At 38.7% G+C, this 21685-nt stretch overlaps 1 protein-coding gene across 4 annotated transcripts in view; it reads right to left on the bottom strand.

Annotated features, from left to right (window-relative positions):
• Window positions 1-21685, bottom strand: part of LOC144592000 (dual specificity protein phosphatase CDC14C-like) — a 92408-nt gene that overhangs the window by 27832 nt on the left and 42891 nt on the right. For all 4 annotated transcript variants that reach the window (XR_013547056.1, XM_078396140.1, XM_078396142.1 and 1 more), the window contains exons 5-12: window positions 17492-17568; window positions 14977-15043; window positions 13946-14008; window positions 13760-13847; window positions 7136-7366; window positions 6291-6429; window positions 4610-4775; window positions 2631-2743 (exon numbers count right to left, since the gene is read on the bottom strand). Coding sequence is in view for 3 of the 4 variants with exons in the window: in XM_078396140.1 (XP_078252266.1) it covers window positions 2631-2743; window positions 4610-4775; window positions 6291-6429; window positions 7136-7366; window positions 13760-13847; window positions 13946-14008; window positions 14977-15043; window positions 17492-17568 (944 nt within the window). In the remaining variant the exon portion in view is untranslated. The remainder of the gene's footprint in view (window positions 1-2630; window positions 2744-4609; window positions 4776-6290; window positions 6430-7135; window positions 7367-13759; window positions 13848-13945; window positions 14009-14976; window positions 15044-17491; window positions 17569-21685) is intronic.

Genomic DNA, 21685 nt, shown 5'->3' with positions numbered 1-21685 from the left:
TCGGCATACTTCGCGATCTGCCTTAATTATACTCAGGATTCCAGGCAATTAAGTTGTTGAATAACCACAAAGGTGATTAAGTCTTTATTATCTGTCTGTGATGTTCTGTATTAATGAATAACAATAACACCCACTGTAATATTCGTCACAAAGGCTGAGCTCAGTTAAATTACTAAAACAAGGGTTGTAATTGGGCAATTATACAAAAGTCAAATAAATAACAAAGCTGTGTTTACAAATGACCTTCCTCAGAACACCGCAAAAAATCTATGCAATCAGATTTTGTTAATTTTATCCATGTACTTTCATGATTGAACATCATAGTATGCTCACAAAAACATTGCTGAACATATACTAGTAGAATCAGAAGGGTTTATTTCAGCCCTTTCATCTCTCAACCCAAAAAGTATTTTCATCTTGGCGGGTTAAGTAATGGTTCCACCACGATCAACGTTTCAAACAAAATATTATTTGATTATCAGGTTGATAATGTTAATCTAAAATCGTACTTTAATTTTACCTGTCCACTAAATTGTTCAATGCAGCACAATATTGAACCAAAAGTAACCAAGATGATTCTAAATTTAATTCATGGACTGTATCTCTTAACACATACACAAATGAACATTCATGCAAACAAGCAAGAAATATAAAAAGATCAAAAACATGCTGTTTATAGAGAGAATAAAATGAGGGGGAAAAAAATTACTGAGTTACTTCACAAACTTCTTATATGTCTTCATAGTAGCTGATTCAATAAATATGCCAGAAATAGTGGTAATCTAAAGTCAAATGTGCATCAGAATCTTAAAAGTAATTGACATTTAGAGTGAGTGTCAAGAAATTTATGGATCTCTGGTACTGAAGGCTTGTGTTTCTGGGTTCTGAGGTCAGAGATGACGAATGCTTTTGTGCTAATCTTCCCAAATACCTTACAATCTACAGGATCTCAGTGGAACAGAGGATTACAAAATGTTACATTGCAGTGCAAAATAGTAGGTGGAAAAAAAGAGAACTATACAATGTCAGTCTAATATCAGTTGTTCAGAAAATGCTAGGAACCATTCCCACAGCCGTGAAAATGGTGTGCCTATCATAATATGATCAGCCTTACCTCTATCAAAGGGGAACTTATGGAAGAATATTATACATCATTTGAGAAGAGATGCACGGAATGGGGAGCTGAGGATGCTGTCTATAAATTTGCTAACAATGTAAAGCAAGGGGTGAAAGTAAGTTCTAAGAAAGACATGAAGAGTTGCAATGGTCACTTGTGGTTAAGAGAATGAACAAGAAGATGGCTGAAATGGCATAATGAAGAGATTGTAAAGTTACTCTTTCTGGTGGAAAGAATTGAATTTTTTTGTTAGTGGAAAAAGACTAGTAAATTTTGCTGTTCTGATTTATTAGTACATTAAATTTCAGCATTTTTGGCACAGGGGGTGCTTGCGAAGGCAAATGGTGGATTAACCATTATTCAAAGGAAGTTGGAGTACGAGAGTAAATAATTACATTGGATTTTAGTAAGTCCACAACTAAAGTATCACATAAGCTCCCTGAAGCAAGCACAAATATGTATACTCCAAAGTGGTGGACAGTATATTTATTAGCATTCAGATGAACAACGAGGTAATCTAATTGTACAACACAAGATTCTGTTTAAAAGCAACAATGCTCTAGACTATACAATCAGTGGCTGTTTCTTTTGACAGGGAGCCTCGAAATAAAAGGCATTACCTCAAGTTAAAGAGTTGCCCATTTAGTACTCATGTTTTATTTATTAACATTTTAGAATTTTGGGCGGCACGGTGGCACAGCAGTAGAATTGCTGCTTTACAGTGCCAAAGACCTGGGTTTGATCTTGGCTACAGATGCTGTCAGTAAAGGAGTTTGTACATTCTCCCCGTGGCTTGTATGGGTTTTCTCTGTGATCTCCAGTTTCCTCCCACACTCCAAAGACATGTAGGTTTGTAGGTTAAATGGCTTGCTATAAGTGTAAATTGTCCCGAGTGTGTGTAGATTAGTGTTAATGTGCAGGGATCGCTGGTCGACGCGGACTCAGTGGGCCGAAGGGCCTGTTTCCACGTTGTATTTCTAAACTAAATTAAACTTCACTGCCATAACCACATCTAGGCATTAGGTGTGACAGTGGTTTAGTTCATAGTTCTCCCAACTGAACTTAAATTCCTTCAGCCAAGACTGTTGAGATATAACTTTACACCTACATTTTTTTGTCAAGGGACCATATGAAACACTACTGGGCAAGAACCTACTTAATACTCAACAGTGATATTCCACCATTTAAAAAAAAAAGCTCAGTCAAGCTGGCATTCATTTGGAGACAGCATCGATGATTGATGTGGGTCACAGAGCTAGCCATTGTGAAACTCTTAATGTTGGCATAAAGGCATACGACTGTGCCACAGAAATGGAAAGTTTTATCTCCAGCTCTTTGTGCTATTCTGTTCCAACAATATACGAGGAGACACAGTATCTACTCTCCAGGAACAGCATGCATTTGTTTGGATAGAAGGGAGCTGATCCAAAAGTTAGATCAGTATTTCTTGCACAAATTATCTCGTATAAACTTCTATTTTTGACAGATCTAATATTCCAAAAAAGATACTCACTTTAACGAACCAGTGTTCACAGCTCTAGCTGGTCTTCTACTTTTCAAGACCCTGAGTTTGTCGCCTTGCGTCATTTCATTTTTATTAGGATAATGATCATCATGATCATTGTACTGTAGAGAAAGCAGAAAATAAGTAACATTAGAACATTTAACATGTAGTGTTACTTTGGTTACAAACATAAAAAGACAAGAAAATTAAAATAAACTATCAAGGCAGAAGTCTTCAAAATTACCTCAACGTACCTCAAAATCATTGTTTTCAAAAAATAATTTACAAAACAAATAATTTAGTTAAAAGCAGATTCTTGACAAATAGCAGCAATTTAAATTGTTGCAATTAGCACAATTTCATCTGCAGAGTACAGATAACATGGTCATGTGCTCTAGCCACTTCAGTGATTTCCTATCTAAAACTTCTCTCTGTCCCATGAAAACCTTTGCATCAAATCTTCTTTTCTTTATTAATTTTCTTATCCTCCCCTTGCTTCTTAAAGCACCTTGGAACATTTTCAGATAAATAGTGTTATCAAAATTCAAACTGACCTTTTGTTTTTCAGACTGGAGTTAGTCCAGACACACTACCATAATGCAAAGAAAATACTTTGCAAAATCTTATTATTAATGTGTGAAAATGGATCAGTGAACCAATTAAATGTTCTATACATAATATGCCATTTTATAATTCCTCATGTTAGAACAAACAGTACACTAAGTTAACACAAAACAGGATACCAATCAAAATGAATACCATCAGCCTGCACATGGTCTGCATCCCTCTATTCCCTACTTACCTCCATGTTCTACATCTTAGTGCAGCTCAGCAGACAGGAATCCAAATAAATATTTGGCTTACACCATCACAATGGAGATCAAAGAGAAATACAAGGACAGATTTGGACACTTTACACTTCTCCAAATTAGTTAACCCATGCAAGTCAGAGAGCAAAGCCACATGGCACTGAAAGAGACTCTTCAGCCCAATTTGTTCATGCCAAGCAAGATACCTAGATACAGGAGACCCACTTGTCCACATTTGACCCATATTCCTCAAAACCTTTCTTATCCATGCACGTGTTCAAATGTCTTTTAACTGTGTTATTGTATCTGCCATAACCACTGACTCTGGATGCTCGCTTGACATGTGTACAATGAAATTAACATTATCCAAATATTACAACTGCCAAAGGACATGTGCAGTAATTTCTCAAACATCTCACTGATGCAGTGTTTGTGGATGAAACATGAATGGTGTTGACATATTGCAACTGAATGTATTGAATTGCTTGGTACAGTGAATGAACATAATCATACAGCCTGACTGTATTGCTATATATATTAAGAATAAAGTATACTTGGGAACACTTCCTGTGACTTGGCAGAATGCCTCATCAGCAAACGTTTAACCAAAGACTTTGATTGTTTCATGGCAAGTTGTCCCCATCAGTTCTTTCATGTACGATAGGAATATTGGCTACACCACATGCTTCCCTCAGAACAGGTTCACAGGAAATGAGACTGTTTTCCATTCTCTGACATTATGCATCTTTGCAGGAATGTCTGGGCTGAGATGCAGTGATATTTATCAAGAACAGTTGGATGACACAGGATTCTGTGCTGTGTGGGCTGTTCCTGGGGACCATAATGAACCAAATATTAATTGCTGCTGGGAAAATCAACCCAGTGAAAGAAGCCCACTGGTATGCTGGAAACTCAGTTTTCACAACTGCAAAATGGCACGTTCAAAAGGTCCACAATTTAAGTCTCTGCTGCCTGTGCACACAAATTAACTAAAATTTGCATGAAAGTGCCAAAAATTATTTACTTTAGGGCTGTCAATGAATGATAATGTATGATGTGTTATTATTAAGGGAATAACATGACTCATTTATTTCAAAATGTGCTTATTTCACAAAAAAAAATATAGGTTCAAGTCAACATTTTCATGACGAGTAAAACATGTTCTAATATTTCACTTACCATGTGACTTTCTAGTTCATCACACATCCTATTCTGATCATCATTAATGGAAATATCATCAACTCCAGAAAGGATCCTTGTAACGCCAACCTTCTCTTGTCCATTCATCTGTTCTGTTAATTTAGCACGGAATAGGTCACCTTGAGCCCATAGGCTAGCTCGTTTCCTGCCAAGCACAACATAAACAAAGATAATGCAAGGATGTGAAGGACATCGGACTGAAAAAAGTATTTCATTCCGTCTACACAACTTATTTTAGAAACTATCCCCAGCAGATTCATCTTTCTGGCACGGTAATAATTCCCATTTCCTCTGCACTCCCATTAAACTACATTCATTTGCAGCTGTTTTACAGGTCAGCATTTATTAGTAGAATTTAATATTCAACTCACTATACATTCCTATTAGCTTTCAGACAGTTGGCAGAGCAAATAATATTACACAGCCTCATACCAGCAGTTTTCTTTTACAAAACAAGTCTTTAGATAACAGACACATTAAATCTTGTAAAAAATAATGCTTAGTACTTTTTCGCACAGAGGATGGTGGGTGTATGACAGAGGAGGTTGTGGAGGCAGGTTTTATGAAAGTATTTAAAAGACACTTAGACAGATACATGGATAGGAAAGATTTCGAGGAATACTAGCCAAATGGGACTAGCTTAGATGGCTAGCTTAACTTAGGGCTTCTTGGCTGGCAAGGACGATTAGGCTAAAGGGCCCGTTTCCGTGCTGTATGACTATACTATGCAAGAACACATGAGAGACTCTTCTCATTCTGGTATAATATTAACTCTTCCCACTACAAATTATATAGCTTGGAAACTCTTCTGGAGATTTGCAGTCTCAGGCCTGTGTTCAGTTTCTGAATGCACTGTATCTTATAAACCACTATCATGGCAATGTGAAAACAACAGGAATTTTAATGTAACAATTGCAGATATAGTGTAGGAAGGAACTGCAGATGCTGGTTTAAACTGAAGATAGACACAAAAAGCTGGAGTAACTCAGGCAGCATCTCTGGAGAGAAGGAATAGGTGACGTTTCGGGTCGAGACCCTTCTTCAGACTGAGAGTCAGGGGAAAAAGGTCCAGTATGCTAGTTGGCTTCTTTCACTGTTGATTTTCCCAGCAAGTAATATTTGTTTCCCCTGACTCCGAGTCTGAAGAAGGGTCTCGACCCGAAACGTCACCTATTCCTATTCTCCAGAGATGCTGCCTGAGTTACTCCTTTTCTCCAGACTGACCCGCCGAGTTAATCCATCTTTTTGTGTATATCTTTAATTGCAGATACAGGTCAAGCAGATCACCAAAGACGTACAGGTATGTAGGTTAATTGGCTGGGTAAATGTAAAAATTGTCCCTAGTGGGTGTAGGATAGTGTTAATGTACGGGGATCACTGGGCGGCACGGACTTGGAGGGCCGAAAAGGCCTGTTTCCGGCTGTAGATATATGATATGATATGATATGATATCAGGAAACCAAGAAGAAAATAATGCAGAACTCTGAAATAAAACAGAAATAAATAATTAACAGCCGCTCAAGTAGCAATATTGCCAAGTGGGGGCTGCCTGAGTTGTTAAACATCACCAACATTTTCTGAGCAGATATCAGGATTGGGGGAAAAAAAAAACATTTATTACATTTCACAACACTTGCCATTAAGTGTGGCATTTACTCACTCTTCTAAAAAGTGCTGCTGTGGTCCTATAACTGATCCTGGTCTACATATTCTGATCCAGGCAATGGCTTCTGCTGCCGTTAGTCTGTAGTGCTTCATGATATAACAAGCTATAAGAGTACCCGTTCGGCCTAAGCCAGCTATAATATTTCAAAGTATAGTGTCAGTTCTCATGTTCAAAAACTTTAAAATGTGTTAAATATACAGAGGGTACAGCAAAAGTTTTTTTACTGGAACACAAGCTAAAATTCACAGTTCACTAAAGTAACTATTTCCATGTTACTAACAAGTAAAGTTCCGGACAGAAAATCCACTGCTGGTAACAGCGATGCTCCGTCATGCTCTCATTGTGCTGCGGACATGGAACATGTAGGATTATCACCCAAAGGTGAGGAATATTCAGGGACACATTTCCAAGTGCTGATGGTGTTCACTCGAAGGGAAGCTAGAGCTGGATGGTGTTCAAAAACACTAGGCTATAGTTTGGGGACGTTATCAAAAAAGCCTCAGGAAGTTGCTTGAGTGCATGTTTTAAATGACATATATGAACGATAGTGGAAAGACAGTAAAAAGCTGAAGGCAACAATCAATTTACAATTAAATATTTCAAAAGGTATATTCCCAAGCTAAATACAATTGCCACAATATCTGAAGGTCAGGGATAAAAAATATTATTTATTCAATTAGTTATGAAAATGAAAACACCCATCTGGGGCCCTCCGTTGGTCCAGTTTTAATTTCAGACATTGAGCAACCTATATTTGTGTTTGAAACTTTCAGTTATAAATTTCCTTTTGCTATAATACCAATGTCATCAATACTGCAAATGTTAATGAGGAACCGTACCTTTACAGTGTACAGCAATGACACCCTCTGCATTCTCACAGATATTCAAGAACCTTTTGACTATGGTATCACTCGGTGTACTCCCATCCACAAAGAAGAGATCATGGTGCTCAAAACGAGCATCTGTGAATCGCTTGGTATCATACATTTTCTTGTTTAAACGAATAATTGTGGTGACATTGTGTTTTCGAAAGTACTGGAAATAGGCCTCTGGGGCATGCAGAGGATAGCCTATTCAAAAAGGGAAATAAATTATGCACTGGTTAGTGTTTCCAACTTTTAACATGTTTGAGACACAACAAAATAAATTAAGCTAGAAATTGCTGACAATGCATATCATCCGAGACCTGATGAAGAACTTGTACCTGAAATATGGTCTTCAATCCTATGATGGCCTACTGCACACTTCTAAAGCAGAAACTAATTCCTTTCACTTTAAAAACAGAAATTTCATGTAGAAACATTTAGAATATTAACTCAGTTGGCATACTAATCCTTGCATAAAACCAAGCCTTGTGTAATAAAACCTGATCTGATAAGGGGACTCAAGGTAAAAGAGCCATTATGATGCAGTGATCACAATATGATAAGTTTTACTCTACAAATTGAGAGGGAGAAGGGAAAATCGGAAGTGTCAGTATTACAGTATAGCAAAGGGGATTACAGAAGCATGAGGCAGGAGCTGGCCAGATTTGACTGGAAGGAGGCCCTAGCAGGGAAGACGGTGGAACAGCAATGGCAGGTATTCCTGGGAACAATGCAGAAGTTGCAGGATCAATTTATCCCAAAGAGGAGGAAAGATTCTAAGGGAAGTAAGAGGCACCCGTGGCTGACAAGGGCAGTCAAGGACAGCATGAAAATAAAAGAGAAGAAGTATATCATAGCAAAGAAGAGTGGGAAGCCAGAGGATTGGGAATCTTTTAAAGAGCAACAGAAGATAACTAAAAAGGCAATACAGAGAGAAAAGGTGAGGTGTGAGGGTAAGCTAGCCAATAATATAAAGGAGGATAGTAAAAGCTTTTTTAGGTATATGAAGAGGAAAACAAATAGTCAAGGCAAATGTGGGTCAGAAGCTGGGGAATTTATTATGGGGAACAAGGAAATGGCAGACGAGTTGAACCGGTACTTTGGATCTGTCTTCACTAAGGAAGATACAAACAATCTCCCAGATGTTCTAGTGGCCAGAGATCCTAGGGTGATGGAGGAACTGAAAGAGATTCACATTAGACAGGAAATGGTGTTGGGAAGACTGATGGGACTGAAGGCTGATAAATCCCCAAGGCCTGATTATCTGCATCCCAGGGTACTTAAGGAGGTGGCTCTAGAAATTGTGGACGCATTGGTGATCATTTTCCAATGTTCTATAGATTCAGGATCAGTTCCTGTGGATTGGAGGGTAGCTAATGTTATCCCACATTTTAAGAAAGGAAGGTGAGAGAAAACGGGAAATTATAGACCAGTTAGCCTGACATCGGTGGTGGGGAAGATGCTGGAGTCAATTATAAAAGACGAAAATGCGGAGCATTTGGATAGCAGTAACAGGATCGTTCCGAGTCAGCATGGATTTACGAAGGGGAAATCATGCTTGACTAATCGTCTGGAATTTTTTGAGGATGTCACTAGGAAAATTGACAGGGGAGAGCCAGTGGATGTGGTGTACCTCGACTTTCAGAAAGCCTTCGACAAGGTCCCACATAGGAGATTAGTGGGCAAAATTAGAGCACATGGTATTGGAGGTAGGGTACTGACATGGATAGAAAATTGGTTGACAGACAGAAAGCAAAGAGTGGGGATAAATGGGTCCCTTTCAGAATGGCAGGCAGTGACTAGTGGGGTACCGCAAGGCTCGGTGCTGGGACCGCAGCTATTTACAATATACATTAATGAATTGGATGAAGGGATTAAAAGTAACATTAGCAAATTTGCAGATGATACAAAGCTGGGTGGTAGTGTGAGCTGCGAGGAAGATGCTATGAGGTTGCAGGGTGACTTGGACAGGTTGTGTGAGTGGGCGGATGCATGGCAGATGCAGTTTAATGTGGATAAGTGTGAGGTTATCCACTTTGGTGGTAAGAATAAGAAGGCAGATTATTATCTGAATGGTGTCAAGTTAGGAAAAGGGGACGTACAACGAGAACTGGGTGTCCAAGTGCATCAGTCACTGAAAGGAAGCATGCAGGTACAGCAGGCAGTGAAGAAAGCCAATGGAATGTTGGCCTTCATAACAAGAGGAGTTGGGTATAGGAGCAAAGAGGTCCTTCTGCAGTTGTATAGGGCCCTAGTGAGACTGCACCTGGAGTACTGTGTGCAGTTTTGGTCTCCAAATTTGAGGTAGGATATTCTTGCTATCGAGGGCGTACAGCGTAGGTTTACTAGGTTAATTCCCGGAATGGCGAGACTGTCATATATTGAAAGACTGGAGCGGCTCGGCTTGTATACACTGGAATTTAGAAGGATGAGGGGATCTTATCGAAACATATAAGATTATTAAGGGGTTGGACACGTTAGATGCAGGAAACATGTTCCCAATGTTGGGGGAGTCTAGAACCAGGGGCCACAGTTTAAGAATAAGGGGTAGGCCATTTAGAACGGAGATGAGGAAAAAAAAATCATTCAGAGAGTTGTAAAGGAGGAGGCCAATTCTCTGAATGCATTCAAGAGAGAGCTAGATAGAGCTCTTAAGGATAGCGGAGTCAGGGGATATGGAGAGAAGACAGGAACGGGATACTGATTGAGAATGATCACATTGAATGGTGGTGCTGGCTCGAAGGGCCGAATGGCCTACTCCTGCACCTATTGTCTATTGTCTATGCCTGATGTGCATAAGCGCACAATCTTTGTTTATAATCAGCACACCATCATCACTGGTCATATAGGGAAAAAAAAGTTATTTACGATGGATGTTGGAGAGTTGGTCTTGAAAGCAACCCAGCTACAGGAGCCTCTCAATAAAATGGCTATTCAGTTATAATGCCAATGCCTGCAAATATTATGGTAACAAAACACTGAAAATCAAATGCTATCTTGAAAATATCATGTGCAAAATTGAAAATACCAACTTTGTCTTGTTTGGTTTTCTCAAACATGTACATTGAAAAACTACATTTATAAGAACCTTTATTTGATGTGCAGTGAATGCTCAAGAAAAATTGTATGAGGAAGTTCAGAGCTACACGGTGATTTATTTTTTCTATGGTTAATACTTAGTCACCGACACTTACAGGCTTTTCTTATTGTAAGGTGGGCAAATGAGTTTGTGCTTTTTTACTTATCTTCTGATCAACCTCCTATTAATCCAGCAGGGTCTCTGCTGGAATGCTGTATTCTCCACAAAGGTCAGTCTCTGAGCTGAATCTTTTTGGCCCTTACATTGTTCGATGGTCCCGGTTACTGGCATTTTGAGTGGAACTCGTCTAAGTTTGTGCATCACTGAGACTGTACTGCAAGTGATGCGTCCCCAGTCAATGGTGTTCACATCTGGAGCATTGTACCTGTGAGACCACACATGGAGTACTGTTGCAGTTTTGGCCTCCTCAGAACAGATATACTTGCACAAGGGGGAGTGCAATGATGGATCTCCAGACTGTTTCTTGGGATGGCAGGACTGTCTTGTGAGAGGTAGGGATGATGAGACTTCTATTTACTTGCCTTTAGAAGACCGCAAGTGAAAACTACTAAGTTCTGCCAGGGCTTAACAGGTTGGATGCAAGGAGGATATTTCACCTGGCTACAGTCTAGAATCAGGAGTCACAGTCTACGGATAAGGATTAAGAAAGTAAGAACCAAGATGTGAAGTTTCTTCACGCAGAAGTGGTTTAACCCACGGAATTATTAAAATATGGCAAGGGCTACGTCAATGAGTATATTTAAGTTGATGGACATATTTCTGGATATTAGGTATCTTGGGCTTTAGGGGGAAAGCCAAAATCTGGTATTGGGAAAGAGGATTAGCTGTGCACGTATAGATGGAGCAGTGAGTTGGAAAACATTTTAATGATGGGCTAAGATTGTTGCTCGTTGGCATCCACCTGCTCATTTTTTTTGTTTCTATTACTGCAAATTGTGCAAAACTTGCTTACAAAAAATCGAGCAACAATCTTAGCCCATCATTAAAATGTTTTCCCACAAAGTTTCTAATTAAATTAAAAATCAAAGCTTTCGCTTTTTCTGGATACCACTCCAGCCCAGAAGGAAATTATGACACCAACAGTGTGTTTCTGGCTCTAGTTTGTAACTCTGATCGGTGGGAGACGTGTCTCAGCGAGGCCTCAGGATTGAACTACTGAATACAGTAAACCATTGTTTGGACTGCTGCTGTGCCTGGGAGGGGGGGTTTTGCCAATAAGCTCAAAGCATTTACCGATTCTTAGAAAATATGGACCACTGAATTCAACAAAAGCAACTTTTGAACATTGCTTGTTGACAATATACAGAGGTGTGAAAAAAAGGAAAAAAATGTAGTAAAATTAGGTATCAGGGGAATTTAAAGTGGTCTTTAAGGTGGAGAAGGAATTCTGAGGGAATCCAATAAAAATAGGCTTGGAACCTGATATTAGGAGTTTGAATGGCGAGTTGTTAGGAGGTGTTAAATGCTCAGGAACAGAGTTTAGGTGCAGGGTTGACCGGGTTTACAAAATGTAGGAGTGACAAAATAATGAAGTGATTGAAACACACGGAGCATTTAAATCATTTAATTATCTCTTCACTTCAAGTTCTAAATATTTCTAAAATACATTACACAGGACATTTAAAAAGCTGTTGGGTGAGCTGGACTTGACATTTTTTAAACACTTTTGAATAGCAGCAGAAGGTATATTGAGTTTGAGTTTACAGAATGTAGAAGAGTGGCTACCAGAGAGAAGAGAACTGTCAAAGCTGGAAACATAGATGAGATTTTCCTTCAGGATCAGGGAAGAGGTAGAAGTGAAATATATGATGTTGAACACTTAAAGATTACACTAAAATAAAATTCAGGTCTCTGGGACATTGCCTGCTATTGAGATAACATTTGAAGTTCCATTTTTTACTGTTACCTTTGATTCCTTCCCCCCCGCCTAAGCAATCTTCACTATTTCTCACATTGATGGGTGGCACTACAGTGGAGGCTGAAATGCCCATGCAGGTGGTCCGACATGAACCATTCGGTGATATTCAGGGAGATGGAAACTGTCAGCTATCATTCTCAATATCTTGAAAGCCTATTGCTTAGATGCTTGTGAGTACATTCAGCTCTTAGCTTTTAACAATAAAAAACAGAAAGACATAGTTGTGGGAAATTTTGCAGCAACTGCAGTCCACAATGTGACAATATGTACATCGAAAACAAGGTCAGCTAATTTACAAGATACACTGCTTGCTGCACAAGATGAAGTTTAGTTGGACAGCCACTGAACTCATTTTAAACTTCACATCTGTAATCGCAGTGGGAATGGAAAAGTAGATTTGGACAAGAAAACACATTGCCCTCAGTACTTAGAAACATAGAAAAATAGGTGCAGGAGTAGGCCATTTGGCCCTTCGAGCCAGCATCGACATTCAATATGATCATGGCTGATCATCTAAAATCAGTACGCCGTTCCTGCTTTTTCCCCATATCCCTTGATTCCTTTAGCCCTAAGAGCTAAATCTAACTCTCTCTTGAAAACATCCAGTGAATTGGCCTCCACTGTCTTCTGTGACAGAGAATTCCATAGATTCACAACCCTCAGTCCTAAATGGGCTACCCCTTATTCTTAAACTGTGATTCCTGGTTCTGGACTCCCCCAACATCAGGAACATTTTTCCTGCTTCTAACTTGTCCAATCCCTTAAGAATTTTTTGTATGTTTCTATACGATCCCCTCTCATCCTTCACCCTGTAATAGAGACTTGCAAGAAGATACATGGGAGCTTTCAATTGTTCAGGAACAGAGCAACGAAGTACTGCTGGAGAAGATTTAGATGAGGTGGATGAGAGTAGACTGCATTCAAAGTTCGGGGCAGTGTTCAATAGCATAATCTCCAATTATCTACAGGTATTGGAGAGGAAAAGAAAAGGGAGAGATGCCCAACTTTCCTTGGATAAGATGATTAAAACTATTCAACTAACTTAAAAGCATGTGATTACAATCACTATTAGAAAGTCACAAATTTCTTGACGAAGTGGATGTTGAACCAAAGTTAACAAATATGGTATTTACAGGGCTAAAACACAAGGTCAGAGGAGATGAGGTGATTGGTAAAAAGGACATGGTACTATAATTCAATGTAAGCAATTGAGTTTTGGATGAACTGAATGTTTAAGAGAACAGTAGATCCAGTTCAGTCAATATTTCACTGTATTTACAACATTGAAACAGGCTTATCATCCCAACAGATTTAAGTCAATGCTAATATAAATGGTCCATGGACCACCTTCAATTCCCTTATCCAAAAACCTATCAACAATTAATTCTGTTCCTTATCCAGCGCGTCCTTCACAGCATTCATGTCGGTCAACTCAACCCTTTGCGTACACTTGCACCAAATAAACCACTATCATGGCATCTCGAAATAAAAGAAAACACTGCACATACATTACATGCAAATCTCACGTGAACATTTAATGACTAATCACCACATTCACACTAGCGACATTAGCACCTACCATTTTCAACTTTGCTCTTTGGGTGTGGTCCGCTGAAGGCCAAGAATTTGCTGGGGATAATCCAATTAAAATCTCCATTTTCAGCTCTCTGCAAACAAGTTAAATGTGTTTATTTATTCACACGTGTCAATCTTGAGATAAATACATCAAGGAAAAGTTGTCTCTTAATCCAACTAAAGCACCAACCTCATAATGTTCATATTCATCCATATCAAATGTATTAAAATTGAAGAAATCATACTGCACAGCCTGAAAAGAGTAGAAAAGATTCAGAGTAGAAAAGATTTTTCATAGCAATATAACAAGGATATTAATTGCTTTCTCAACTCTGATGAATTTGAAATGTGTCAGTTTGCACATATAAAAATGACACTTTTCAACTTTATTACCAATTTCAGAAACACTTCCTGCAGAAAGTAGATAATATTTAAAATAAACATCTTTGAAGGATAAGTAGGTAAATCTTTGGAACACTCCAGATGGTGTTACAAGTTGACATGGGGAGGAGATATAGACATTACGAATTTCTGTACAAAGATGAGGCAAGTGGTCTACCATCTATATTTCAGTTCTAAAGTACATAACTATAGAAACATACAAAGAACCAGTTTGACAAAAGCGTCTTCAAACCAATATTAACAGGATGTTATTAAACCTCATGACAAATCAGTGTAAAGCAAAGTGCCAGGAAATGTTAACTGACTATTAATTAAGCATCATGCAGGAAAGAAAACTGCAGATGCTGGTTTAAAACGAAGGTAGACACAAAATGCTGGAGTAATTCAGCGGGTCAGACAGCATCTCTGGAGAGAAGGAATGGGTGACTTTTCGGGTCAAGACCCTTCTTCAGACTGATGTCAGGGGAGGCGGCGGGACAAAGATAGGATGCAGTTGGAGACAGAAAGACTAGTGTGAGAGCTGGGAAGGGGGAGGGGAAGAGAGGGACAGAGGAACTATTTGAAGTTAGAGAAGTCAATGTTCATACCGCTGGGATGTAAACTGCCCAAGCGAAATATGAGATGCTGTTCCTCCAATTTATTCTGGGCCTCACTAATGACAATGGAGGAGGCCCAGAACAGAAAGGTCAGATTGGGAATGGGAGAGGGAGTTGAAGTGCTGAGCCACTGGGAGATCAGGTTGGTTAAGGCGGACTGAGCCGAGGTGTTGAGCGAAACGATCGCCGAGCCTGCGTTTGGTCTCTCCGATAGATGTCTTACCTTACTAACTGCATGTAAACAGTCCAGAACTGTTAGCTTATATGTGCATGTGCCAAATGAAGCGTCTCTGCAATAAGAAATATTTTACATTCATCAAATAGTGCACCGTTATATTTTTAGTAAAACAAACTTTGTGCATTGCCTCACAGTATTCATCACCAGTGGATAACAAGGATGAGAAATAGTATTTAGTGCAGCTCAGGTTTTCATATGAGCCAGGATTGTAGGGTTTAAGTATCCTGTGTAAGAAGGAACTGCAGATGCTGGTTTAAACTGAAGATAGACACAAAAAGCTGGAGTAACTCAGCGGGACAGGCAACATCTCTGGAGAGAAGGAATGGGTGACGTTTTGGGTCAAGACCCTTCTTCAGACTGGTTAGGGATAAGGGAAACGAGAGATATAGACAGTGATGTGACGAGATAAAGAACAATGAATCAAAGATAGGCAAAAAAGTAATGATGATAAAGGAAACAGACCATTGTAAGCTGTTTGTAGAGTGACAATGAGACGCTCGTGACTTGGGAGGGAGGGAGGGAGGGAGGGAGAGAGAGAGAGAGAGGGAATGCTGGGGCTACCTGAAGTGAGAGTAATCAATATTCATACCAATGGACTGTAAGCTGCCCATGTGAAATATGAGATGCTGTTCCTCCAATTTGCATTTAGCCCCACTCTGACAATGGAGGACACCGAGGACAGAAAGATCTGTGTAGGGGTGGGAAGGAGAATGAAAGTGTCCAGCAACCTGGAGATCAGGTTGGTTCACGCGGGCTGAGCGAAGGTGATCTGTGAATGTGTAGGAAAATAACTGCAGATGCTGGTACAAATCGGAGGTATAACAAAATGCTGGAGTAACTCAGCAGGTCAGGCAGCATCTTGGAGAGAAGTTAATGGGTGAAGTTTCGGGTCGAGACCCTTCTTCAGACTGATGTCGTCATCTGTTGTGTTCTGTGAATGGATCGCCCAGTCTGCGTTTGGTCTCCCCAATGTATAAAAGTCCACATCTTGAACAACGGATACAGTAGATGAGGTTGGAGGAGGTGCAAGTGAACCTCTGCCTAATCTGAAAGGATTGTCGGGGTCTCTGGACAGAGTTGAGGGAGGAGGTTTAAGTATCTTGTTCATCAAGAACTTTAAGCACTTAATTTACTGATCCTGGAACTCCGACTGTAAAGAATAATTCATTCACAGCTGTGGTATGATCTGTCTTAAAAAAAACCATAGCTTTCAGTTCATGTTTTATGCAATTAGTTGAAGCCTTAAAAAAATTGCTTCTTGTAATTTAGGTTTATTTATCAGTGTTCGAGTCTCTGTTAACCGTTGACAGCAGGTCCTCGGAAGGTTCTGTTTGGAAGGGTTCAGGGGAACGTGAACCAATGCAACGAGTTCAGAACTGCAGTTTAAGTGCAAATTGGGACCAGCTTTATCACAATGGAACAGGTCGTCACCCTACATATAAAGATTAGCACTAAAAATAATCTCCACTGTGAGAAATACATGATGCAGCAAGGAATGATTCCCGGACACAAGAGTGAATTTACGCAGCGGTCCTGTGCTTATTTAACATCAGCTTTTCTACAGGACACAAACATTGAAAACTCTGGTGAAATTGATCCTCAGTAACTTTAAATTGCTACATTTTGTTGTAATGTGGATGAATGGTATGAGCATTAATACTTCTCTGTGATGCCAATTGTTTTCACTAATTGGGTTCCCAATGGAAAGAAAATTCTGAAACATTTTCACCGATTGGACTTCTGGTTCTCCTTTAAATTGAATGTTGCATGGCCATTGGTAGTTTTTGAAAGGGAAACAATATTTAATATCTGGAATTTCTTTAAAAAGTCTTTAAACATAATATAAAGGCAAAACAAACACCCTTTGGATAACGTTCAAAAGATAAAACTAACAACTAGATACTTGTTTGGCTGCAAAAAATATTAAACTAGGGCGGAACAGTGGCGCAGCAGTAGAGCTGCTGCCTCACAGCACCAGAGATCAGAGTTTGATCCTGACTGCAGGTGCTGTCCTTACGGATTTTGTACATTCTCCCTGTGACAGCGTGGTTTCCTCCCACATTCCAAAGATGTACAGGTTTGGCTTTGGCAAAATTGTAAACTGTAAATTGTGTAGGATAGTGCTAGTATACGGGGTGACCGCTGATCGGCACAGACTGGGCCTGTTTCTCTAAAGTAAAGTCAAGTCTAAAGTGCATTTGTCTAAAACCCCTTAGTAAGCTGATCTCAATATTTTTTTAAAACATAAATCCTAGCTCTCCAACCACCTTTTAAAAGATTAATAAACATCCAATCTTGGTGAGCCAGAGGAAACAGCACCAGCAATTCATCTTTCTCTTTACTTGGTAGCAGTAAGCCAAAGTAACAATCACTGTATACATTTTGGACTAGAGCAAATCATTCTATGCCATGTTCAAGTTGCATATTTATGAGATGATTCCTGATCAGGCCTGTAAAGCGTTTAACATCAATTTCAGGAAAGGGAATTAAAGAGAGTTACCTGAAGGGTTGGTATATATTATTTCCCCCTATCAACAACCTGTAGGTTTCCTCTGGGGACTTTTTCAAATATATTACCTAAAGGAAACAAGATTAAGCTTATGAAATTCTAAGAATATTTTTGCAGCAATTTTATGAAACACTCATGCCGAAAAGTCTTGAATTCACTATAGGAAGCGTGACTTCCTATCCTTCAGTATGCATAACACATGTATGATCCTTCAAAGTAAATTAACATCAACATTCTTTTCAGAATTTGCATGCAAATTAAATCCAGAAGAAAACCTCATCCAGCATGTGCATTTATAAACTGGTTTAAGATCATGAAGATTAGAAGCCAACACCAATATTCTTTTCCCAGTCCACTACACATGGATTGTAATAAATAAAAAAACGTTCTGTTCAGGCTTCATAATATATGAGCAGTCAAATACTATTCATCGTGGATATTTTAGAGCCAATAGAAAGCGCAAACAAATCTATCTTCAGTGAAAGCAGGGCTTTACAATCTTGAAAGTGTGACTCAGTTTTCTTTTGCAGCGTGACTTACACTGCCGGATATACTCACTATTCTATCACAACGCCTACCATAAAAGGGAGATGGACTGTAGAGTAAAATGCACGAACCAAATAAAAGGATTAGCTGAAAGCAAAAAATATATTAGCACATAAGTGTGTTTTGATTTTTCTGATGCCCACTTTAATCAAAATCTTTCAAATTCCCAAGCAAATGTTAAAAGTTAAAATGCAAAATTGTGTGCAATTCAATAATTAAATCGTTCCTTATAGAAAGAGGAGTCATCCTTATAGATAACTCCAACCAGGTCTTGTGTTTCATCACAAATGTAAATTATTCCCACAATTTCCAGTATTCAATTCTCTCCAAGAGAACATAAAACAGAATAAAAATGACAATTATTAGAACACAAGTACATTAAAAAAAAACAGTCCCCTGATATAAAGACCATGAGCTCTCTAGCAATTAGAACACAACAAAATACTTTTTCTATATGCATCCACAAAGCAAATAATAGTCTAGTGTTTCGTAAAAGGTGTCACTAAAAATTATACCTCTTGTCCCAAGTGGATCTGGTTGGATTTTAAAAAAATGTATATCTGAGACCATCTTAAGGATTTATTACCAACAGTTCCAAAGATGGATCTTTTATCAGCTGCGTGTTTCATGTTTAAAAAAAATCAGCATTAAATCAGACAATTCTGAGGGTTGCTGTTATACTGTTATCGAATTATCAATATAGTAGAGAAATAACGTTTAGGTGTTGCCTATAAGGCAGAAAAGTATATCAATTTAAACTGGTGATGAATGACTAAGGTGGAGTTAACCTTGAAGTAATGACAAGATTAGTCATTTCAGTTAAACTAATAAAAAGATAGTTCAGCATCAATTAATTCATATATTTCAGTGAGTTCGAATCATGTAAGTGCAAGGAAAATATTCTGCAAAGAAAAATATCTAGGCTAACTGATATAAAATATTAATACCAACAAAAGACTGTAGGAAAAAAACTGCAGATGCTGGTATCAATCAGAGGCAGACACAAAATGCTGGAGTAACTCAGCGGGTCAGGCAGCATCTCGGGAGAGAAGGAATAGGTGACGTTTCGGGTCAAGCCCCTTCTTCGGACTGTAAAAACAGACTTTTCTGTTTAACTTTGGGGTAAGTATGGAAGTTTTCAGAATAAAATAGCTTGTTCAACCCAAAGTTATAGAGTCATAGCGAAATACAAAATGGAAAAAGATGCTTTGGCCTATTGAGCCCACACTGACCAGGTTATCGCTAAAGAATACACCAATAGTGTCCAATTGTTTGTAAATATAATACCATGTTTATGTTGCAATATTTGTTATAGTTTACAATTTCAATTGTACATGGAAAATGTAACTCCAGTTACATTATGTACATCTATGAGATAATTGAACATTCCCACATTGGAAAGAAGGGCATGGGGTCTGATAGTAGTCAGATAATCAGAAGAAATGATCTTGGTTCACAAGGTAAGGAGTAGAACCAAGGAAGAATTAACAATAAAGATAAAACAGCTTTGGAACTGATCCATTGACACCCTTATCAATAAACTATACTGTTGAACAGATTAATAATTAAGTAATAAAGCAGGCAATTAAATAATATTGGGGGACTTTAATCTTCAAAAAGACTGGACAAATTTGGGTGGCACAGTGGCGCAACAGTAGAGCTGCTGTCTGACAGCGCCAGAGACCCGGGTTTGATCCTGACTACAGATGCTGTCTGTCCAGAGATTGTACCTTCTCCCTATGACCGCGTGGGTTTTCTCTGGGTGTTCCTGGTCCTCCCACACTCTAAAGATGTACAGATTTGTAAGTTAATTGGCTTCTGTGTATTGTAAATTGTCACTAGTGCGTAGGATAGTGCTAGTATACAGCATGTGTGTAGGAAAATAACTGCAGATGTTGGTACAAATCGATGACATTTTGGGTCGAAACTGTCTGAAGAAGGGTCTCGACCCGAAACATCACCCATTCCTTCTCTCCTGGGATGCTGCCTGACCTGCTGAGTTACTCCAGCATTTTGTGAATAAATACATTCGCTAGTATATAGGGCGATCGCTGGTCGGCGCGGACTCTGTGGGTCAAAGGGCCTGATTCCATGCTATATTTCTTAAATCTAAAGTTAAAAGTCTAAATTAATCTGACAACTATTATCTAATATAAGAGTTCACAGAATGTATTTGAACCATTTCCCAGAACCATACATTATGCATCCAGCTCAGGAATGGGATATTTTAGATCTGGTCATGCACAATGTGACGGATTAATTGGTAATCTGAGGGGAAAATTTCTCCAGGGAGGAGTGATTTTATTGTAGAATTTTACATTCACTTGTTTTGAAAATGAAAATTAAAACGGAAGTTTTCCCACATTTTTGCTTTCATTTCAATTCAACACGAATTAAGGGCAGTTTGGTTAGAAGTTTTCAAAGTAAAATTATAAAAAGATATAATAATATTTTGAGAAGTTGCAAACATCTAAAACAAATGTTTTATAATTCTCAATTAATATCCAGTTCATTCAGACATGTAGATGGGAAGAGCAATCTGTTGTTGATTTAAATAGTTAAGTATGGCAAAAGAGGCGTGAAAATAATTCTTCTAAATTACAAAATGAAAATAATTTGTTAGATGGCTGGGAGAATCTTATCAGCAAAGACTGACCAAAAAGGCTGTTAAACAAGGATGCAAGAAACAACTAGGAAGAAATGTAAAAGCAGATAGAGACAGCTTCGCTATCTTCTGATGGAACGACTGGGCTTATATTCACTGGTAATAGATCGACTGGGCTTATATTCATTGGAATTTAGAAGGATGAGAGGGGATCTTATAGAAACATATAAAATTCTTAATGGATTTGACAGGCTAGATACAGGAGAAATGTCCCCGATGTTGGGGGCATCCAGAACCAGGGATCACAGTTAAGGGTTAGGCCATTTAGGACTGAGATGGAAAAAAAACATTTTCACCCAGAGAGTTGTGAATCTGTGGAATTCTCTGCCACAAGAGGCAGTGGAGGCCAATTCACTGGATGTTTTCAAGAGAGAGTTTGATATAACTTAGGGCTAACGGAATCAAGGTTTATGGGGAGAAGGCAGGAACGGGGTACTGATTTTGGATGATCAGCCATGTTCATATTGAATGGTGCTGGCTCGAAGAGCCGAATAGTCGAATAGCCTACTCCTGCACTTATTTTCTATGTTTCTATGTTTGTTTACATGGAGAAAAAGAGTAATGAAAACAAATGTTTGTTTCTCAGAGAATGAGACATGGTGAGGAACAAAGAAGTAGCAGTGATAATATAAATATTTTGTACATGTCCTCACAGTAGACTAGGATACTAAACTGACACCAAAAATAGCAGATTATCAAGAGGCAATATAGAATAAAGAACTGAAAATAATGATCACTAGAGCAAACTAATGTGACCAAGGGTTGACAAATCCTCTGGGCATGAATTCTGGATTTTAAAAAATAGCTGCAAAGTCAGTAGATGGATTGGCTATCATCTTGAATTCCCCAGATTTTTGAACGGTTTTAGCAGATTATAAAGCTGCAAATTTAATACGTCTGTATATTAAAAAAATGAAAAAAGCGAAATACAGTCCAATTAGCACAACATCTGTTTCTGTGTCAGTGCATGAATC

Source organism: Rhinoraja longicauda, chromosome 3 (assembly GCF_053455715.1).
Source record: "Rhinoraja longicauda isolate Sanriku21f chromosome 3, sRhiLon1.1, whole genome shotgun sequence".
NCBI lineage: Eukaryota > Metazoa > Chordata > Chondrichthyes > Rajiformes > Arhynchobatidae > Rhinoraja > Rhinoraja longicauda.
Note: the sequence above shows the minus strand (reverse complement) of the source record. Positions and strands in the feature narration are given on the sequence as shown.